Genomic DNA, 16871 nt, shown 5'->3' with positions numbered 1-16871 from the left:
TTGGTCGACGGCTGAAGGAGGAGGGCTCGTGTATACATCACCGGGGTTGACGTGCGATGGGTGATCGAGCGATATCGAGCCTGGGACTGAGTACAGCCGGGGTCGTTGCGTTTCCGAAGAGTCTTCTACCTTGATGTAAGGTGGACTGTGGAGCTGGTAGCAGCCGTCTGAATGCGCGTACGGCGATGATTTCACAAGAGATTGGTGTGAGCTCGTGCTATAGTCTGATCGGCCAGGCGAGTTGTATACCGGCACAAAGGATGGGTTTTCTTGCTGTGTCGCATTCCAAGATGTGGTCGCGTTAGGCAGCTGGCCTGCCAAAGGATAGCACTCTTCCATCGCTGGTTGTTGAGGCGCATACTCGGGGTAGGAGGTCGATTGGAGAGACATGCCAGATGCTGTGCTCCACATTGATGGCATGTTTGAAGAGGTCGGGGTCGGGTATTGTGAGTCGAACAAGCTCTGTGTCGGTGTGGACATCATGTCCAACCCAAGGCCTTGAGAGTGCTGAGTGGGCCACATCATGGGCTGTGAAGTCGGATAGGCATCTTGCGTAGGCCACCCGCCGTGCGTATGCTGCTCGTCATTGATCCCGTGAGGCTGTTGGGATGGACCGGGCGATGGGGCTGTCGCGGACATCTGGTAGTAGGCGTACTGTTGAGCCATCGCTGCGCGCAGCTTCTCTGGGTCTGCGGTCGGGAAGAAACTCATGGCTCTGGTGCTGTCGTCGTCGGCTGAAGTCTGATTGGAATGTCATCAAGTTGGGGTCGACAGCGCAGAGATATGTAGTGTGTGCGACGAGTCATGAATGGCATGAATGACGGGGCACTGCAATAATGCACAGCATGGAGAGCTGTTGCCAAAACAAGGGCGGCGGTGTTGTGGTCGACAGGTGGTAGCGGTTAAGAACGACTGGTGGTACAGAGTCGAAGAGACAACATCGTCCAAGCACCTACAGATGAATGATCAGGCAGCGCTGCGGGACCGAGCCTAAGATACCCATGAGGGCGAGAAACCCTGCGCACTAGTGGAGGATGCAGTGGCAGGAGCAGCAAAGTTCACATGCATCATTAAGCTCCACCGTGGGCTGGCGAGCAAATTGAAGCCAGCCCAGCTGCTGCATCGATAGCGCAGCAGCGTACTCAGCCCACGGCGAGCAAAGGCTATGCAAGTGCCAGAGAGTAAGGACGCCTGTGGGCGAGGGTCGCCCGGCACAGTCGTGGATCGGCCAGCCCTTGGCATCGTCCCGGCGCAACGGCTCGTCGCGAACAGTCGCTGCGGTCCGGGTCATCACGCTCAGCCTTTGCGCGAGCCTGTTCGTCGATGTGAACGCGTGCAGAGGGAGTGGTCCCGTTGTTGGCGTTTGTCGCAACCGTGCAGCCTGCAGATGCATCGATCCTTGCCCATCTCCGTGCTCGCGGCTAATTAGGTTGGAAGCGCTTCACCCCGCAGCACACTCGACCTGTCTTGACCCCCGGCACCTCACGCCCCAGTCGCCGTGCTCCACCCCAGTGCGTGGAGGTCGCATGTCACTGGCCTCGTGCCCTCAAACTTTCGAACTTCTCATTTTAGTGGCGCTTTCATGCTCTCCCTCACAAACCTTCCTTGACCTGCCTCTCCTTTGCCAGCAACGCCGTGAGCTGTTCGACTTGGGTCTTGAGATTGGCAACGGCAGTTCCTAGTCCTTCAATAGTTTCAGGAGCCGCTACTGGATCATCTGCCGGGGGCACTGCAGTCGAGCGCCCGGGCGGCGGCTCTTGGTCCAATCGCGGAGTGCGTGTCGATGACAGCGCCTTGCGACGCCGCAATGAAGTGGGAGAATGGCTGAGTGCTCGTGAAACGGCAGAGGAGCCGGATTTCCGATGATCTGCCCATAAGCGCCGGCCATGCTCGTAGCCGAGAATGGCCAGCACGAAAGGCCAATGGGTAGCCCGCAAAAGGACAATCCTCGCCCGACGAACCTTCTGAGGTGCCATCACGAGCCGGAGAGGACGCAGCAAGAGCGGCAGTAGATTCTAGGATAGGAAGGTCAGTGCCGGAAACGGTCGTAACGAAGGTGGTGTTGGTGATGGCAACAACTGGCAGACGGTGTGAGTGACCCGCAGAAACCAACACTCTCAACCATTTGTGGCGGCAATGATTCGTTGTCGACGAGTTCGATCGCTCAGTGCCGGAGGCACGGATGGGGGACGATTGACTTTGGGGCGTCCGTCTTGCCATCGCCCTCGGCCGCACAAGATCACATGCCCGGCGGTGCATGCAGCCTGCGTAATGACCGACCGGTGGCCAGGGCGACGGTGGAGATGGTTGGCGTCGACTTGTCCTGTGAAGGAAGGTGCTATAAATTGGAGAAGAGGGAACATACCAGTGGTGGGAGGAAGAACGTCAGCCTATTGCTCGTGCTGGCTTCAAGCACAAAAACGCTGTATCTGAACACAGCCATCAGTGAAAGGGTACTGCCACAACGAGGCTCAGCACTCACACAAACAAGTACTCGTCGCGAGCGTGCAGCATCACCTGTTCACAAAATGTGAGCTCTCGTCCAAGTGAAATATGGGTCTGAGCCGCTGGCGCTTATACAAGCCGCCGGTTGGTCGACCGGGGACAGCAACACCGACCTTGTCGAGTTTGTTGCTCAATAGCGAGATGAGCGACGTTATCAAGAGGATGTTCGTCATGCAGACGAAGACGAACATGAGTGGGGTCCCGATTGTTGGTGATATCTGCGTATGGGTTAGTTGTTGTTGGTGGCGTTGGTGTGACTGCCAAATGTCAGGGGGATACCTCTTCGGCAACGTCCTGTATATCTCTCAGTATGCAACTCATCGCCAGATCACACGCAGTAGCTCGATATAATACGTACAAAGCCAAGGTAACTCGATCCGAAGAACACCTTTATCAAGATGAAGTTGATCTCTTGCAAAGTATACTTCCCCCGAGCGAGGAAGGTGAAGCTGGTGCTGAAGCCTGTGCAACGTCAGCATATGTTGCTCTTCCGATGATCGCTGCAGACTCATACCGCAGTAAAGTATCGCCACTAGCCCGAGGAACTTAATGAAGTCTTTGGTCTAGATGGTCGGTCAGTGACGCCCAACGCACGTGATAGGGGTAATGGCGTGCCATCTCCTTCAGAACCGGAATGAGCATGCCGAAGTACGGGTGCAAGCTCAGCAACGAGCAGATCCTGTGAGACTGGTCAGCCTGCGTGGCCCTCCCCTTCGCCCGAGCGATTGCTCGATGGTGAGTAGCTGACCTTGGCACTAGGAAGAGTGCCTCGAGGGAGAGTATGTCGAAGGCAATGTCGGTCGCAACAGGATCGTGACGGCTCAAGCCAATCATTCTTGCGACGAAGAACGCTACTCCGACGAAGATGATCCCAAGATCCCAGAGAGACCAGAAGTCGGTCGCGTAGAACGTGGACCCGGCGTCCCAGAACTCGACCAGTTCTACAAAGTCGTTAGCATCTCATCTGTACGCAGATGATCAGGCCGCTGACGTTACCGTTGTAGGAGAAAGAGACCAGCCACACGTAGAGAAGAACCTCCGGGCCAGTCACACCACCCGCGTGCTTCTGCACCAAGACGACGTAGTAGAAGGTCAAGAACGCCGCGAAGAACAACACCTCGAAGGCCTTCAGGTATAAAGGGACACGAAGTCTGCAGAAGGGGTCCGAACGATCCTTGCGATAGACTTTCGCCCGTTTGCTGGAGTACGTGCTGAGGGTCTCCCAGAAGACAATGTCGCCTTTCCATATACATTCGATAACATGTTGGATGGACTTCTGGCTGAGAAAGGCTTTGGCGTTGGCAACGGTGGCAATCTCGAGCGCGTTGAGGTTGGCGAAGAGCGTTGCGAAGTCCGATTCCTCGGCGTACTCTGAGCGTCTCGGTTCCTCGTAGAAAGATTCGTCCATGTCGGGTGAGATGCCATCCAGTAGTGGTGCTTGTTCATGGCCTGCTGCCTCAAGGTTGTCGACCTGATCCGCTTCCTCAAGATCTCTATTACCGGCAGGAGATCCAGACCGCTTCTTCGTGTCAGGCAAGTCATAGCAGAGGAAGTCAATAGTCTCCCTCTGGGTCAGGTGAGTGACGAAGCGCCTATTCCAGTATCAGCAATGCTCATTCATCAAGATCATAACAGTGTCGACTCACCAAGCAACAAGCTCACACGCCAACCCCCTCGTCTCATTAATGCCCCGATCATCACCCGTCTCACACTCCGCAAAATGCCATCTCAGCGCCCTATCCCACAATCAGCGCCCCATCTCTCACAAGAACATATTGCCCAGAGCGGCGCTTACAGCAAAGCACAGACAATCGCCTCATGCTGCACCTCATCGACCAAATACCTCACCAGCGGCCTCAAAACAGGCCCGTACACCTCTCGCCTAAGCTCCTCCCACTCATGCGGAGCCTCGATGGCCGATACAAAGAACCTAGCCACGAAAATCAGCACACACGCGCCCCAGCCACGCCATGAACCACCACCGCGGAAGCCTCGCCACAGCGGTCAGCCAGCTACTCACACGCTCAACTTCCTCACCAATCCATCAAACGACTCATCGCCCCCAATGGCGGGCACATCAGGCAAAGACCGCCGGCGTTCACGCATCTCGGCAGGAGATAAGGAGGTGAGGTCAGGTTGTTGTTTTGCGCGCGCTCGGCAACTTTGACCTAACCTTGCAGAGAGAAAGGGATCGGACGTGGCACCAAGCATCGCGCTAGAAGTAGCGCCCTGCCGCCGCCGGGACGCTCCCGCGGCTAAGTTATCCGCGCGGTACCAAGATCTCGACTGCTCCAAGCGCTTGGGTCCATGATGCGACGTGTGTGTGTGGGTTGCAGGGTTGGCGATGCAGGAACGGGAAAGTTTGATATATTGGGATTGTTCTGGGCGTTGAAAGGGACGTTTGTCTCGTGGCTGTATTTGCAGGCGGGCTTTGTATGCTAGCCGCAGGATTTGGTTAGACGAAACAGAAATATCACGGAGCTGACGAATCAGCTGACGGGTGGATGGACGTGTTGTTGGTGGCATGAGTAGCTTATTTCAACGACATCTCTCCCGCGATAGACGTGGGGGTTTTGTTCATTACAAAGCCTCGTCCTTCGCTGTCACTCAAGCATTTCCTGCCTCCTTGTCTCCTGTCACGTTCAGAACTGATACTCACTCAAACTCGGCGGCAAATCACGCGTGTGCGTACCCCAGCTACTCTCATTCCTGCCGAGATAGAGCACGAGCTCCTTACCCTCCAGGAAGAACGAATGATCGATCCAGTTCCTCGTATAATTGCGGCCATCCAACGTTGCTCGTTGGATGTAGATCGCCTGGTAACTCGGATCGAACCCAACATTGCGGATCGTCGCCTTCTTGCCACTGACCGGGCTGGTGATGCTCACGGATTCGAAGAAGGGTGGCGTGATCAGGTAGACGTCTTGGCCGGGTACCGGGTTGAGACCCATCATGGTGAAAGCTAGGAAGGCGCCCATCGTGCCGGAGTCGTCGTTGCCAGGCAATCCGCCGTTCGTGGGCGAGAAGAATGTCGGGACGTAGAAGTGCGCTCGCTTTGCTGATAGTGCCGGACGACCGGCGTAGTGGTATTGGAAGACGGTCAAGAAGGCCGGCTCGTTTCCAATGTAGGTGATCTTCTGATCGTGCAGATAGTCGAGTCGTCTTACGAATGTCCTTGGGCCACCAAACGTGGTGATTAGGCGAGCTTGGTCATGAGGCACATAGAAGGAGTACTCCCAGATTGAACTCTCAAAGGTCTCGCCGGCGGTATTCTGCAACGAGCACACACTGTTGCCCGTGTCAATGTTGGAGCAGGTCAGCGGATCCTGGAAACCCCAAGTTTGATTCAGGTACTTCGGCTGGAAGAATCCAACAAATCCAGTGTCTGTTGTCGAGTTTAACAAAAGAGACGTCTGATCTGCTTTGAAGAGGTTGCTCCAGTATTCGCTCGTCCGCTGGTACTTCTCCTTGTCTCCAGTATTGCCGAGCCCTCCAGCAATCTGCGAGATGCAGAAGTCGTTGTAGCTGTACTCCAGTGTTCGAGAAATCGACCTCGTCATCGTGCCGAAGCCTTTGTAGTCAAAGTCCTGCACGGGAATGTAGTTCAATGACTTCCAGCTGTCGAGACCACCACGGCCCTGACAGCACCAATCTGACAGATGTTAGCGATGATTGTGACCAGTTGCAACAGTTCAAGACTCACCATAAGGCTCCTCTTCAGCATCCTTCTGAACAGCTTCATACACAAGACTCCAATCAATATCGCTGCTTTTGATCTTTAGGTATGCGTCAGACATGATGACGTCGGCATTGCTGCCACCTTGAGTGTAGCCTTTATTCAAGGACATGTGGCAATCTGGGAGCCATCCTTGAACTTTGTACAGGGTGAGTAGACCCTGCACCATCTGAATGACAGCCGGTGTATCGAATATGATCAAGAAAGGCGTGTGGGAACGGAACAGATCCCAGATGCTGCTCCCCTGTCAGTCACAGTAAAAGTTCGCAAACAGGCAGTCTCTCTTACCAGTAGTAACTGTCAAAGTAGATGGTGTTACTGTCAACGACAGGATTCACACCAGTATAATTCTGCGGGTTGATCATCGTTCGGTAGATGCCAGAGTAGAAGTTGGTCAGAGCGCTCTTGTTCACTCCTCTCGTTGACACATCAATTGGGCTCATCTTCTCTCTCCAGCTGTCGACCGCAGCGGACTGTGTACCACTGAAGTCAAAGTTTGGAATCTCAGACTCCGCTAATTGGCATGCTTGCTCGCTGCTGATCAAGCTCAATCCGACTCTGGCAAGAACCGGGGTAGAATCCGTAAAGCGAATGAAAGCACCTCCTGGTAACGGATAGCCGTTGATACTCCTGGAGATCGTCAAGTCCTTGACATCCGCACTTCCACGACTGTTGACAAAAATGCCGTTGTCTCGGATGGAGCCTCCTCGGAAGTCAGCGCAGAAGTAGGCGACATAATTCCCTTGACCGAAAGAGGGCTCGAATCTAGCCTCTCCAGTCATTCGCCCAGATCCAGCGTCCACTGAGATGCTTGCATTGTCTTGTCGAGAATCTGAAAGGTCAGTAAGATCCAAGATGATGACTGGCCTGGCGGAGTTCGTAGTTGAGAATGAGAACCGGAAGAGAGATGTATGCTGTGCTGCGGTCATCTCTGCCATCACACCACTTTGCAGCTGCAGTGCAAAGTAACCCGGAGTGGCCTTGACGGACTCATTCGTAAAGGACACGGATCGCGATTTCTTGGGAAAGGTGCATCCATCGACTGTATCGTTGGCGCATGAGGCGAAAGGAAACAGTGGGAAAAGACCGAGGGATGGGCTCCCACTGTGAAGTTGTGAGTACATACACTTTCTTCCACTGTATTGATGCGTACCCAGTGCCCGAATCGTGCATGCTCGAAAAGCCAGTGATGTTCGAGCCGTCCGTTGTGAAGCCTCCTTGGTTCGAACCACTGTTGGTATCGGCGACGGCCTTTGCCATGCCGAAGGGCAGAGAGGCGCCTGCAAAGACGTTGCCTATTTGCTGTTCAGTCTCCTGCGTCAACACATATTCTCGATGTAAATACCTCCATTGCTAGTTCCAATCAATGGATCTACATATCTCAACTTGTCTCGAACTTGTGCTGTGGCGCACTGCGCCAGCAATGCCAGAGTAAGAATACGATCCATTGTCGCCAACATTGCGAACACGAAGGGCAAGCGAGGAGTGTCGGAGACGAGGGAGAGGGAGGAAGGAACAGCATGATTAATACCCCCGTACAGGTTTGATTAGAGAAGTGCTGTTTCCCAGATGATCCCCAGTGCTCGACCGGGGCCGCATGTGGGGAAACCATGGAATAGGCTGGGATCTCCATCAACCACGGCAGATCAGGAAGCTCAGTCGCAATCAGGAGTTTAGGCTCATGCAGATAAATGGTAGTTCTGCAGATATCTGCCGGTTCCCGACGCATTTGGTGCATCGCTGCTGTGTCCGCAGCACAGCGTTATGTTTGCGATTGGACGCTTCCACCTCGTCCGCACCTGACAAACATTTCGCGAGGGTGAGACTGCAATGGTAGGGAAGGGTGTACCAGGTCAGCAGCCGTCTCCTTTCATCAAATGTTTCGCAGGGACGGATCGAATCAGCAAACCACGTCCAGGCACTTGGTTTTGTACCTGAAATCTCGCAGGGGGCGGGCTCCGAGCACCCTGTCGTGCGTGAGAGCCGGACCTGGGAGCGAAGAAGAGCCACCGTGGGTGAGGACTGCGGAAAGTGGTGGGAAGGACTTTCCAGCCGCTGAGATTGAGCAATTGCTTGTAAAGGGATTCGAGGCCGCCCACAAGGCCTCTTTGATGCGTCTATCTATCATTGAAGATGGCTGCCTGTTGTTTGGCATGAAGTTGATCGAAACAGGTCACTGCTGGCGAGTATCGCAAGCGACCAGGTCTTTCACCGGCGAGGGTGCTGAACTTAAGGTTTGGCCCTTTCGGCCTAGCGTAGGCAGCGCCCGCATCCTAGTGGTTGCTCTCTCTGTGCGTCCTTCAACCTCAGGTGTCGTGCAACATCAAGAGCATTGAAAAGAGGCCTTGATCCCTTCGACTTCCATATGCTACACTTCACTTCGGGGGCGATGTGAGCTGATACCAAAGGCACCCGTGAAAACCTCTTGGAACACAACTTACATTCGCCTTGCAGAGGAGATCATCGAAGGCGAATCCCACCCGAACGACAACAGCCTGAGAGCCAACAATATGCCGAGCACTACGCCCCAAAACGATGGATCACAAGCCGAAGACCACCTCACCAAACTCCCCTCGGAAATCCTGCACATGATCTTCGACTACATCTTCTGCCAACACAAGCCCGACAAAGCCTTCACGGACCTCAACCCCACCAACGGCGACGACATCCTCACATCAAAATGCAACCACGACCTCGACTACATATCTGCGACCTCCAGAATCCTCCGCGGCGAGACGAACGACTGGGCCATCCACTTCCTCACCACCCACAACGCCATCACCCACTTCAAACCACCCAAAACGACCAACAAATCCCGCACCTTCAACATGCTCCGCGGCCGCAAAGGACTCCTCACGTGGGCGAAGAACCACTGCATCTTCTGCGGCAAAACCTCCTCTCGCCGCGCGATTATGATGAACGGCTTCAAATGCTGCTCGAAATGCGATTTCCGGGAATGGCCGGACAAGATCACCAAGACCGCCGCGCTGGATCAGTACCAGCTGAAGAAGCACCATCTCTTTCCCAATATGCGGACGGCCGATACGAAAGATCGAGTCGTGCCGAAGAGTCCGTTGCCCACGATTCGGTACGGCACGTATATCTGTGCTGGTGGTGTGCCGACGACGAACTTGTTGCGTTCCGATGTCGAGAGGGTGGCGACGGCTTTGCATGGGGACTTGGATGTGTATTTTGCGATGCGGAAGGCGAAGCAGGAGGAACGAGCGCAGAGGCGGGCTGAGAAGCGGGAGTTGGAGATGGAGGCCAAGAAGGTGGCATTTGGAGGCGGACGTGATAATCCCTTTTGGATTGATGATGATGACTGGGGCTATTAATAAGAATTGCGACAAGCATCACCCGTTGCATGAAGTAGTATGATAGAACGACTTTCACGACTCGACTCTCTTCAACCTCGTCCCTTGCTTCGTATATGTACCATATGTACAACCTCATCACACACATGTACTCATAAAAACCCATATCCCAAAAGATTGACCCTTGCCCAAGACGCCAACGCTAAACAGAAAATATCCATCACGACAACAAAGTAAACCACCCCCAATTATACTCTGTCCGCAACCACTCACAACTCATCCAACTATCCACCCTCTTCTCCCCCTCACCCTCTTCCTCATCACCACCATAAAGTCACGACCCCGAAACCCCACTCGCAACCGAATAAACACTCATCGAACCCCTTTCCCACTTGCCCGTATTCGGATTCAGCGAATACCGCTGCTCGTCCGAAGAAAGCGGCGAGACGTCCGGGTTCGACCACCACCGCTCTTGATGCTGGCGTTGGGAATGTGGGTTAGGTGTTTGCGGCCGGTGGGGGTGATGATGGCCTGAATCGACCCGCTGCGGCGAAGGGGGCAAATTCTCCCTGCTCATGTACCGCCTCACACTCCCCCAGCTATCCGCGCGGTGGAGCGACGGCGGCGGGAGGGTGCTGGAGCGGTTACTGTGTGGCTCGATATACGACTGCGAGTCCGAATTCAAATTCCTCCGCGAGTCGTACGTCAACGCCGGTTTCTCATTCCCATACTCGCCCGCGAAGACCGTGCCGTTGCCGTAGGAATACGGTCCCTTGCAGCCGTCGGGCACGATGAAGAATCTGTCGATGCGGATCCCGAGCCAGAAGAGCACGACGAGGATTTCGATGGTGAAGTTGAAGGTGTAGAAGGCCGCTTTGGAGAAGTACCAGGGGGTTGGGTTCGCGGAGGGGAGGGGGTCGAGGTAGGAGGTTGTGGCGCGGTACCAGGCTCCGAGGGAGAGGGGGACTGCGGTCACGAGGAGGAGGAGGGTTTTGGTGAGGATGGAGCCTTTTTCGCCGAAGTTGTCCGTGGGGACTTCCTTTAACTCGGGGTGTGTCTTCGCAACCCATGAGACGAGCGCCATGGGGATCGGGAGAATCGCAGCGAGGCCGAAGAGTGTTGCGCCGTAGAGTTGGACGCCTCTAGTCCACCTTTGAGACAGTTCATCCGGCTTGTAAAACTGAACGACAACAGCGGTTATCAGGGCGAAGATTGTGATGATCTGGATACCGACGAAGATGGGCAGCCAGATGGAGAAGGGCTTCGACCAGCCGAATCGTGGATGTTGCGCTCGGACGATGCGCTCGATGAAGAAGAGGTTCGTGATGAAGAGGATGGGCACGCCGGCGTAGACGAAGATCTGCGCGGCCATGGCGAGACTTATGTTAGTTGGATGATAGGCCCATGCGATTCGGAGTGAGGTTGCGACGATTCTTGTGAGGCAGAAACCTGGCAATTCTCTCAGCAATCAGGAACCAAATTGTTACATGTTCGAGGCATACCGAAAGTCGCAGCATTGAACGCGAACTTCTTGTGTCGTTTCCGCATATTGATCTGGAACAACCCCATATGTCCTACCGCACCGAGGGTGAACAACGCAAGGAAGACTGCGCTGATAGGTACATCTGGGAGAATCGTCGGCCGGCCTCCCAAGCCTTGGTGTTGTGGAGGATATGGAGGACCTTGAGCTGCCTATGGACCGATTCATTAGCCTTGCTCCATGAGGACCTCAACGACTCCACTCACCAATCCTTGTCCTGCGGTCGCCATGATGATTTCGTTTTGCGCTCTTGAAGAGCGCAAGGTAGTGGAAGCCAAAAGACCAGTAACAATCTGATAGCGATTGCTCCCAAGCAAACCACCAATCCGTCAGCCGGTGCAACAGGAGAGAAGTGTTTGAGATATAGTAGCCTCTCTCAAGACCGACGAACGAAACGAACGTGCGCGATAGAAGAACTCAATTATCAAGAAGCAACCATCTCACACACCCTCCCTCACGCTCCCGCAAAAGTCCATTGCGACTATATGTACCTCGAAACTCCATAGTGCCCATTGGGGAGCCGAGCGCAGCCAGATCTACGCACTACAGTCTCTGGCATAAACGTTAGCAACCCCTGCTAGCGTCTTGCAAACAAATCCTGTCTGTGCGATTGAGCACTGACAGCGTGTGCGTGTCGACCTTTCACCGTTAGGCTAGCAGGGGTTGCTAACGTTTGTGCTGGGGACTGTAGCATCGACCAGCAACGGCAAAAGTCCTCCCACGCTCCTCCTCCAGATCCAAACGGTTCAGGATCTGCCTCGAACCAATCATCATCTCTGCGCAGTGATAGTATGGGGGTTAGCGTGGTTGCTGGTGCCGTTCAAAGACGATGAGGCTTGGAGCTGCTGTTCGTTGGAACGGCCGGGTCTGCAGCTCCGATGCACGGTTCCATTGCGACTCGACGACGACATCCAAGGTCGTTTCGTGCGAGAACAGTTTTTCTCACAGTGGGCTTTGTGGTTCTGGGTCGCAGACGTTTGCAGATTGTTGTTCAAGGGTGAGTCCCCGGAATTGACAAGAGGTTCGATAAGGGAGAGAGGGGGTTGTGGTGCTGCTGAGGGAGCGGTATTTTTGGGTTTCGGAGTTCCTCGAAGCACTCGTGATCGTTCCTGGCACTGGCACGCGCCCAAAGGCTTGGAGTGAAGTTGTTCCAGGAATCGATAGGGACTGTACCCAAATACCGAAGGCCTGGGCAATGGGTTCGCGCAAGTTGTCATGATTGATAGGAGGAAAAGGAGTGTGAAAACGCTTGTGGGGTTAGATCTCGTTACGGGGAGGGAGAGGATCAGTGCTGAACTCTCTGTTGACTTCACGTGTCGGTTGAACTTCCAAAGCAGGTACTCACAGTTGAGAAATCAACTGCTGTCCGCGATTGTGACAATCCGTCGTAGCAGTTGTCAACTGACGCAACGGTAGTGACAGCACGGCGAACGCAACAGTTAGCAGCGATAGTCAGGGCACATGAATCGCTTCAGCATTGCATGTACTACACAGACAGTACGTACGGGTATCTCTCATCCAAGTCGTCATAATCACTCAACGCGCGCCGCTATACTCAGAGGAAGTAATCTGCCACCGGCTTCTTCGCGGGCATGCCTCTACTATCCTGAGGCGCAGCATCGAACACTCGGTATCGTCTTCCGGGCCCTTGCCGTAGTGGTGGGTCGGCCCTCTCTGCCAGCACACCGTTTGTTCTGTTCATGTCGCCGTTGCTGCGTGGTGCGTAGCCAGCGTTGGATCCGTCCTCCCCCAGCTCAAGGATAGCCGCCACGTTGCCGCAACGGTAGCAGTAGTTTGGCGCCGACCACACCGTGACGATGGTGCTGTCGAACATTTCTTTGAACCCCTCCATGACGAGTTGGTGTGCTCGGCAGATCAGACTCAGATCGTTCTTCTGGTTGAAGCATTTGACGATATCAGCACCAAAGAGAAAGCCGGCGCCGCGTGGTGACAGGCCCCAGCCGTCAATCTCGTCGGGATCCGACCATAGAAGATCGCACATGGCGCCTTCGTGCGGCACTTCCTGCTTGCGATCCAGTAATCGAATCTTATCGATACTGTCAATCAGCGGGCTCAACCCGCCGTGCACGCAAAGTACAGCGCCGCCAGTGTTGTTTGCGCTTCCTCTACTCGACGACGTTGCACCAGTGCCTGGAGCGCCGTTTCTCGATGGTGTCTGGTCTTGTGTTTGTGAAGGGGATGAAGGCGGATTTGAGGATTGAGATGTATCCTGAGTTCCTGGCCTTGCTCGTGGGAAGCGATTGATAATCTGGCCCTGCGAGTTGAGGAGCTCAATCTCAATGTCGTCTGTGTCGGTGTTTGATTGTGATGGGTCGGCGTATGGAGCGTCTGATGGAGTGAGTTCGGTTCCCGCGCCCATGATCAGAGCACCCAGCGCGAGATAGTCGAAGACATCGCAGCAGTAACGCCACACGTTGGCGCTGCCGTACTTTCGCAAGCATTCGTCGTAAAAGCCGTATACTGTCGTGATTTGTCGTGACTCATGATTGCCTCGTATCAATGTGATGCGATCGGGATATCGCACTTTGAGGCAGAGGAGAAGGAGGAATGATTCTAAGGAGTAGAAGCCCCGATCGACGAAGTCGCCTGGGCACGTCAGCACATGATACCACCACCCTCGGCAGAATCCATACCCATGAAGAGATAGTTGGTATCAGGAACATCTCCACCCACACGGAAGAGCTCCATGAGGTCGTGGAACTGTCCGTGAATGTCGCCGCATATCTGTTGGAACGTCAGCCTACATGCCTGGCCTGTGCAGTCGCAAGGATCTTACCGTCACCGGCGCATCGACCGATACCACATTGCCCTCCTCAATCAAAAGCTCTCGCGCCTTGTAACATAGCTCTCGCACTTGGATCTCCGGTATTGGTCTGCAAGCGCGCAACTGCGCGATCGCCTTGTCCAGATCACTCATGGCGCAGGCAGCGCCCGATGGCGCAACTGTTCGTCTGCTCTGCTCTGCTCCGCCTGCTGCCGCCCGCTTTCTCACTGGTATGCGCTATTCTCTTACCATGTACACAAGTCCTAACGCCTTCTTTTGCCCGCCGTTTGCACCGGATGGAGTGGCGCTGATCGTTCGTCTGGCGGCTCGTGGTGAGGGGTCGATTCGATGCAACGCAGGGAAGGTGATCAAGTGGGTAATGCGACGTCGATGCAATGCTTCCGATGTGATTTGCGGCGGTATGGATGGGTGCACACGCGACGTGTTTCTCGAGCTGGTCGATGTCGCTCGGCGAGCACTGAGTTTCAAGATCTAGCTTTCGGCAACTCCCGCACTTCGCGGCTTCCAGAAATAGCCTGGTCCGCCGAAGTTTCGCCTTGGTCGTCCATATCAGCGCCAACCTCACCTCCTCCCTCTCCTCCATACCACGCACGAGTCCCGACTCAAGTTCGACGAGGCTGGAGTGTTCATGATCATGCTATAGTACTTTCGTTACAGTCCGATCAGTCATATCAGTAAAGTCACGATCAACAGCACCAGCAAGGTCAGGCATCGGTCAAGAGGAAAAGAAGCTTTCACAAACCACCCCCATCTCACTCCTTTCTTATTCCCACCTGCAATACCCCGTCTCCCCCGATTCCATCAAAGCTCCAGACCACCAGGATCTCGTCTCGAGCCAGGTGGTCGAGGAAGAGGAGCTCATACGTACCACACAAACCCCGCAATCTTTCGAAGCCATCGATGCAAGGAACTGGTGACGCTGCAGCAAGTGTGACAAGCTCAGCCAACGACTCCTCGCATTCCAGATCCCCAGTCCACGATTCGAGCAGGCCCGGAAATGGAGACTTGCTCAGGAACAGTCTTGGGATCAGCGCCTGTCACAGCGTTTAGCTCCAACCCCGCTTGGATGAGATATCGTGAGCTTCAGCCCCTCACGTAGATATATGAGATGGATCGGTCTCTTTCGACTTGGTAGGTTTTGCTCACAGCACTGATTGAAACGTATCCAACAAACCAACACCTGTTGCTCCAACCATTCGACAGAAAGAGAAAGCATGGCGTCCTTCAAAGGCTACGATCTGGTAGTAGTCGGATCGGGCTTCGCAGGATCACTGGCCACTCTCAGCTTCCTGGAACAATGCAAGGAGCAAGGAAAGAACGGTCGCGTTGCTCTGGTGGAAGTGGGAAAAGAAGGCGAGCGAAGTGGTGCTTCAAAGTGGACTATGGCCTACCTTCGACTAGACAAGAACCTCGACTTCGGTAAAATCTTGAAAATCATCCGATAGAGACCACGCTAAGATTTTGGCAGACAAGGACTGGGTCAAAGAAATGCGTCGAGTCAGCAACGGCGTCGCCGACGAAGAATACTGCGAGAAACTCCGCCAGGAAGCCCCAGTCAGCGCTCGATACCTCCAAGACCGCGGCGTCGAATTCGTCCACCACGACGAGCCCAACGTCCTGCTCGAATTTGACACCGACCAGCACTTCGTCTTTCCGAACGGCGGCGGCAACGCCATCATCCAGAAGGTCTTTGAAGATATTCGCAAGTTCGACAACGCCGATATCCTATACGAAACCGAAGCCATCCGCTTGTTGACCGACGAGGCTGGAGCTATCCGTGGATTGAAAGTCCGCAAGAACGATGGCCTGCTTCATGACCTTCTCGCTCCTAATGTCGTCCTCGCCTGTGGTGGCTTCGAGGGCAACCAAGAAATGCTCGCTCGTTACATTGGTCGCGACTCGCACAAACTACCTCTAATCGCCCCAGGCTTGAAATGTAAGTACACCTACACACACCAGAACTAGCCTCTCAAAACCACCCACTCATCACCCCCAGACAACCGCGGCGCGGGCCTCCGCATGGCCCTCGAAGTCGGCGCCGGCACCGCAGGCTCCTTCGACGGCATGCACTGCGAACTAGTCGACACACGCGCCAAAAAACCTGACGCCGTGATGTGGGGCCACAACTACGGCATCATCGTGAACCAGCACTCGCAACGCTTCTACGACGAAGGCCAACGCCACCTCTTCGCGACCTTCGAAATGGTCGCCCTCTACTGCTGGAAAGACCACGACCAGAAATGCTACTTCATCACCGACGAGCCCATCATGCAGCGCTTCAAGGGCAGCTGGGTGTACGAGACGACGGATATCCCGCCAGAAAAAGCGGACACGATTGAGGAGCTCGCTGAGAAACTAGGGTTGGAGGCGAAGGAGCTGAAGAAGACGGTCGAGGAGTTCAATGCGGCTGTGAACGATAAACCTTTCGATTTGATGAAACTCGACGGGAAGGCGACGAGTGGTCTCAATCCGAATAAAACCAACTGGGCTGCGAAGGTCGAAAAGGGTCCCTTCTATGGCTACCCACTAACCGCAAACCTGACGTTCACGTAAGCCATCCCATCCCCCTCCCAACCCCATACCCCACCCCCCTCTAACCCCCCTCCTTCAATAACAGATACGGCGGCATCAAAACGGACCTCCACGCCCGCGTCCTCAGCACCAACGACATCCCGATCCCGGGCCTCTGGGCCGCCGGCGAACTCACAGGACTCTTCTACAACGAATACCCGCCCGCGACGTCGTGCTTGCGCAGTATGACGTTTGGAAGGCTGGCCGGGGCGGAGATTGCGGGGAATTTGGGGAAGGGGACGAGTGCGGGTGGGGTGGGGAGGAGTTTGGTTGTTAATGGGAAGTAGCAGCGATCAGGGAGGAGGGAGGTAGGAGACGAGGGCGTGAGTGAGTGAAAGGTTTTGGCGATGGTGTAGTTTATTCTTCCTGCGTTGAGCATATCTCAGTTTTTTTAAACAG

General features: G+C 54.7%; 5 protein-coding genes across 5 annotated transcripts; 1 reads left to right on the top strand and 4 right to left on the bottom strand.

The window, feature by feature from the left end:
- Positions 1 to 1592: 1592 nt before the first annotated feature.
- On the bottom strand, positions 1593 to 4611 carry M409DRAFT_27145 (uncharacterized protein; the record flags this gene model as incomplete). The annotated part of the gene is made up of 13 exons (XM_033808443.1): positions 1593 to 2015; positions 2366 to 2429; positions 2483 to 2517; positions 2619 to 2723; positions 2785 to 2799; positions 2864 to 2967; positions 3020 to 3068; positions 3100 to 3184; positions 3254 to 3446; positions 3502 to 4097; positions 4152 to 4241; positions 4301 to 4435; positions 4526 to 4611. The coding sequence occupies 13 exons, from the start codon at positions 4609 to 4611 to the stop codon at positions 1593 to 1595; spliced, it is 1980 nt and encodes a 659-aa protein (XP_033663409.1).
- A 536-nt stretch (positions 4612 to 5147) lies between these two features.
- M409DRAFT_69097 (glycoside hydrolase family 92 protein) lies at positions 5148 to 7689 on the bottom strand (the record flags this gene model as incomplete). Its single annotated transcript, XM_033818128.1, has 5 exons — positions 5148 to 6157; positions 6209 to 6477; positions 6530 to 7345; positions 7395 to 7536; positions 7587 to 7689. 5 exons carry the CDS (start codon positions 7687 to 7689, stop codon positions 5148 to 5150), a joined length of 2340 nt encoding a protein of 779 aa, XP_033663408.1.
- An 858-nt stretch (positions 7690 to 8547) lies between these two features.
- Positions 8548 to 11325, bottom strand: M409DRAFT_69096 (uncharacterized protein; the record flags this gene model as incomplete). The annotated part of the gene is made up of 4 exons (XM_033818127.1): positions 8548 to 8599; positions 10221 to 11004; positions 11058 to 11247; positions 11302 to 11325. 4 exons carry the CDS (start codon positions 11323 to 11325, stop codon positions 8548 to 8550), a joined length of 1050 nt encoding a protein of 349 aa, XP_033663407.1.
- Positions 11326 to 12650: 1325 nt separating this feature from the next.
- M409DRAFT_69095 (uncharacterized protein) lies at positions 12651 to 14033 on the bottom strand (the record flags this gene model as incomplete). The annotated part of the gene is made up of 3 exons (XM_033818126.1): positions 12651 to 13702; positions 13750 to 13840; positions 13893 to 14033. The coding sequence occupies 3 exons, from the start codon at positions 14031 to 14033 to the stop codon at positions 12651 to 12653; spliced, it is 1284 nt and encodes a 427-aa protein (XP_033663406.1).
- A 1082-nt stretch (positions 14034 to 15115) lies between these two features.
- M409DRAFT_58270 (uncharacterized protein) lies at positions 15116 to 16759 on the top strand (the record flags this gene model as incomplete). The annotated part of the gene is made up of 4 exons (XM_033813865.1): positions 15116 to 15320; positions 15370 to 15837; positions 15898 to 16450; positions 16519 to 16759. The coding sequence occupies 4 exons, from the start codon at positions 15116 to 15118 to the stop codon at positions 16757 to 16759; spliced, it is 1467 nt and encodes a 488-aa protein (XP_033663405.1).
- Between the last annotated feature and the right edge of the window lie 112 nt (positions 16760 to 16871).

The sequence above is a fragment of the Zasmidium cellare genome (assembly GCF_010093935.1).
Source record: "Zasmidium cellare ATCC 36951 unplaced genomic scaffold M409scaffold_35, whole genome shotgun sequence".
NCBI classification, from domain to species: domain Eukaryota; kingdom Fungi; phylum Ascomycota; class Dothideomycetes; order Mycosphaerellales; family Mycosphaerellaceae; genus Zasmidium; species Zasmidium cellare.
Note: the sequence above shows the minus strand (reverse complement) of the source record. Positions and strands in the feature narration are given on the sequence as shown.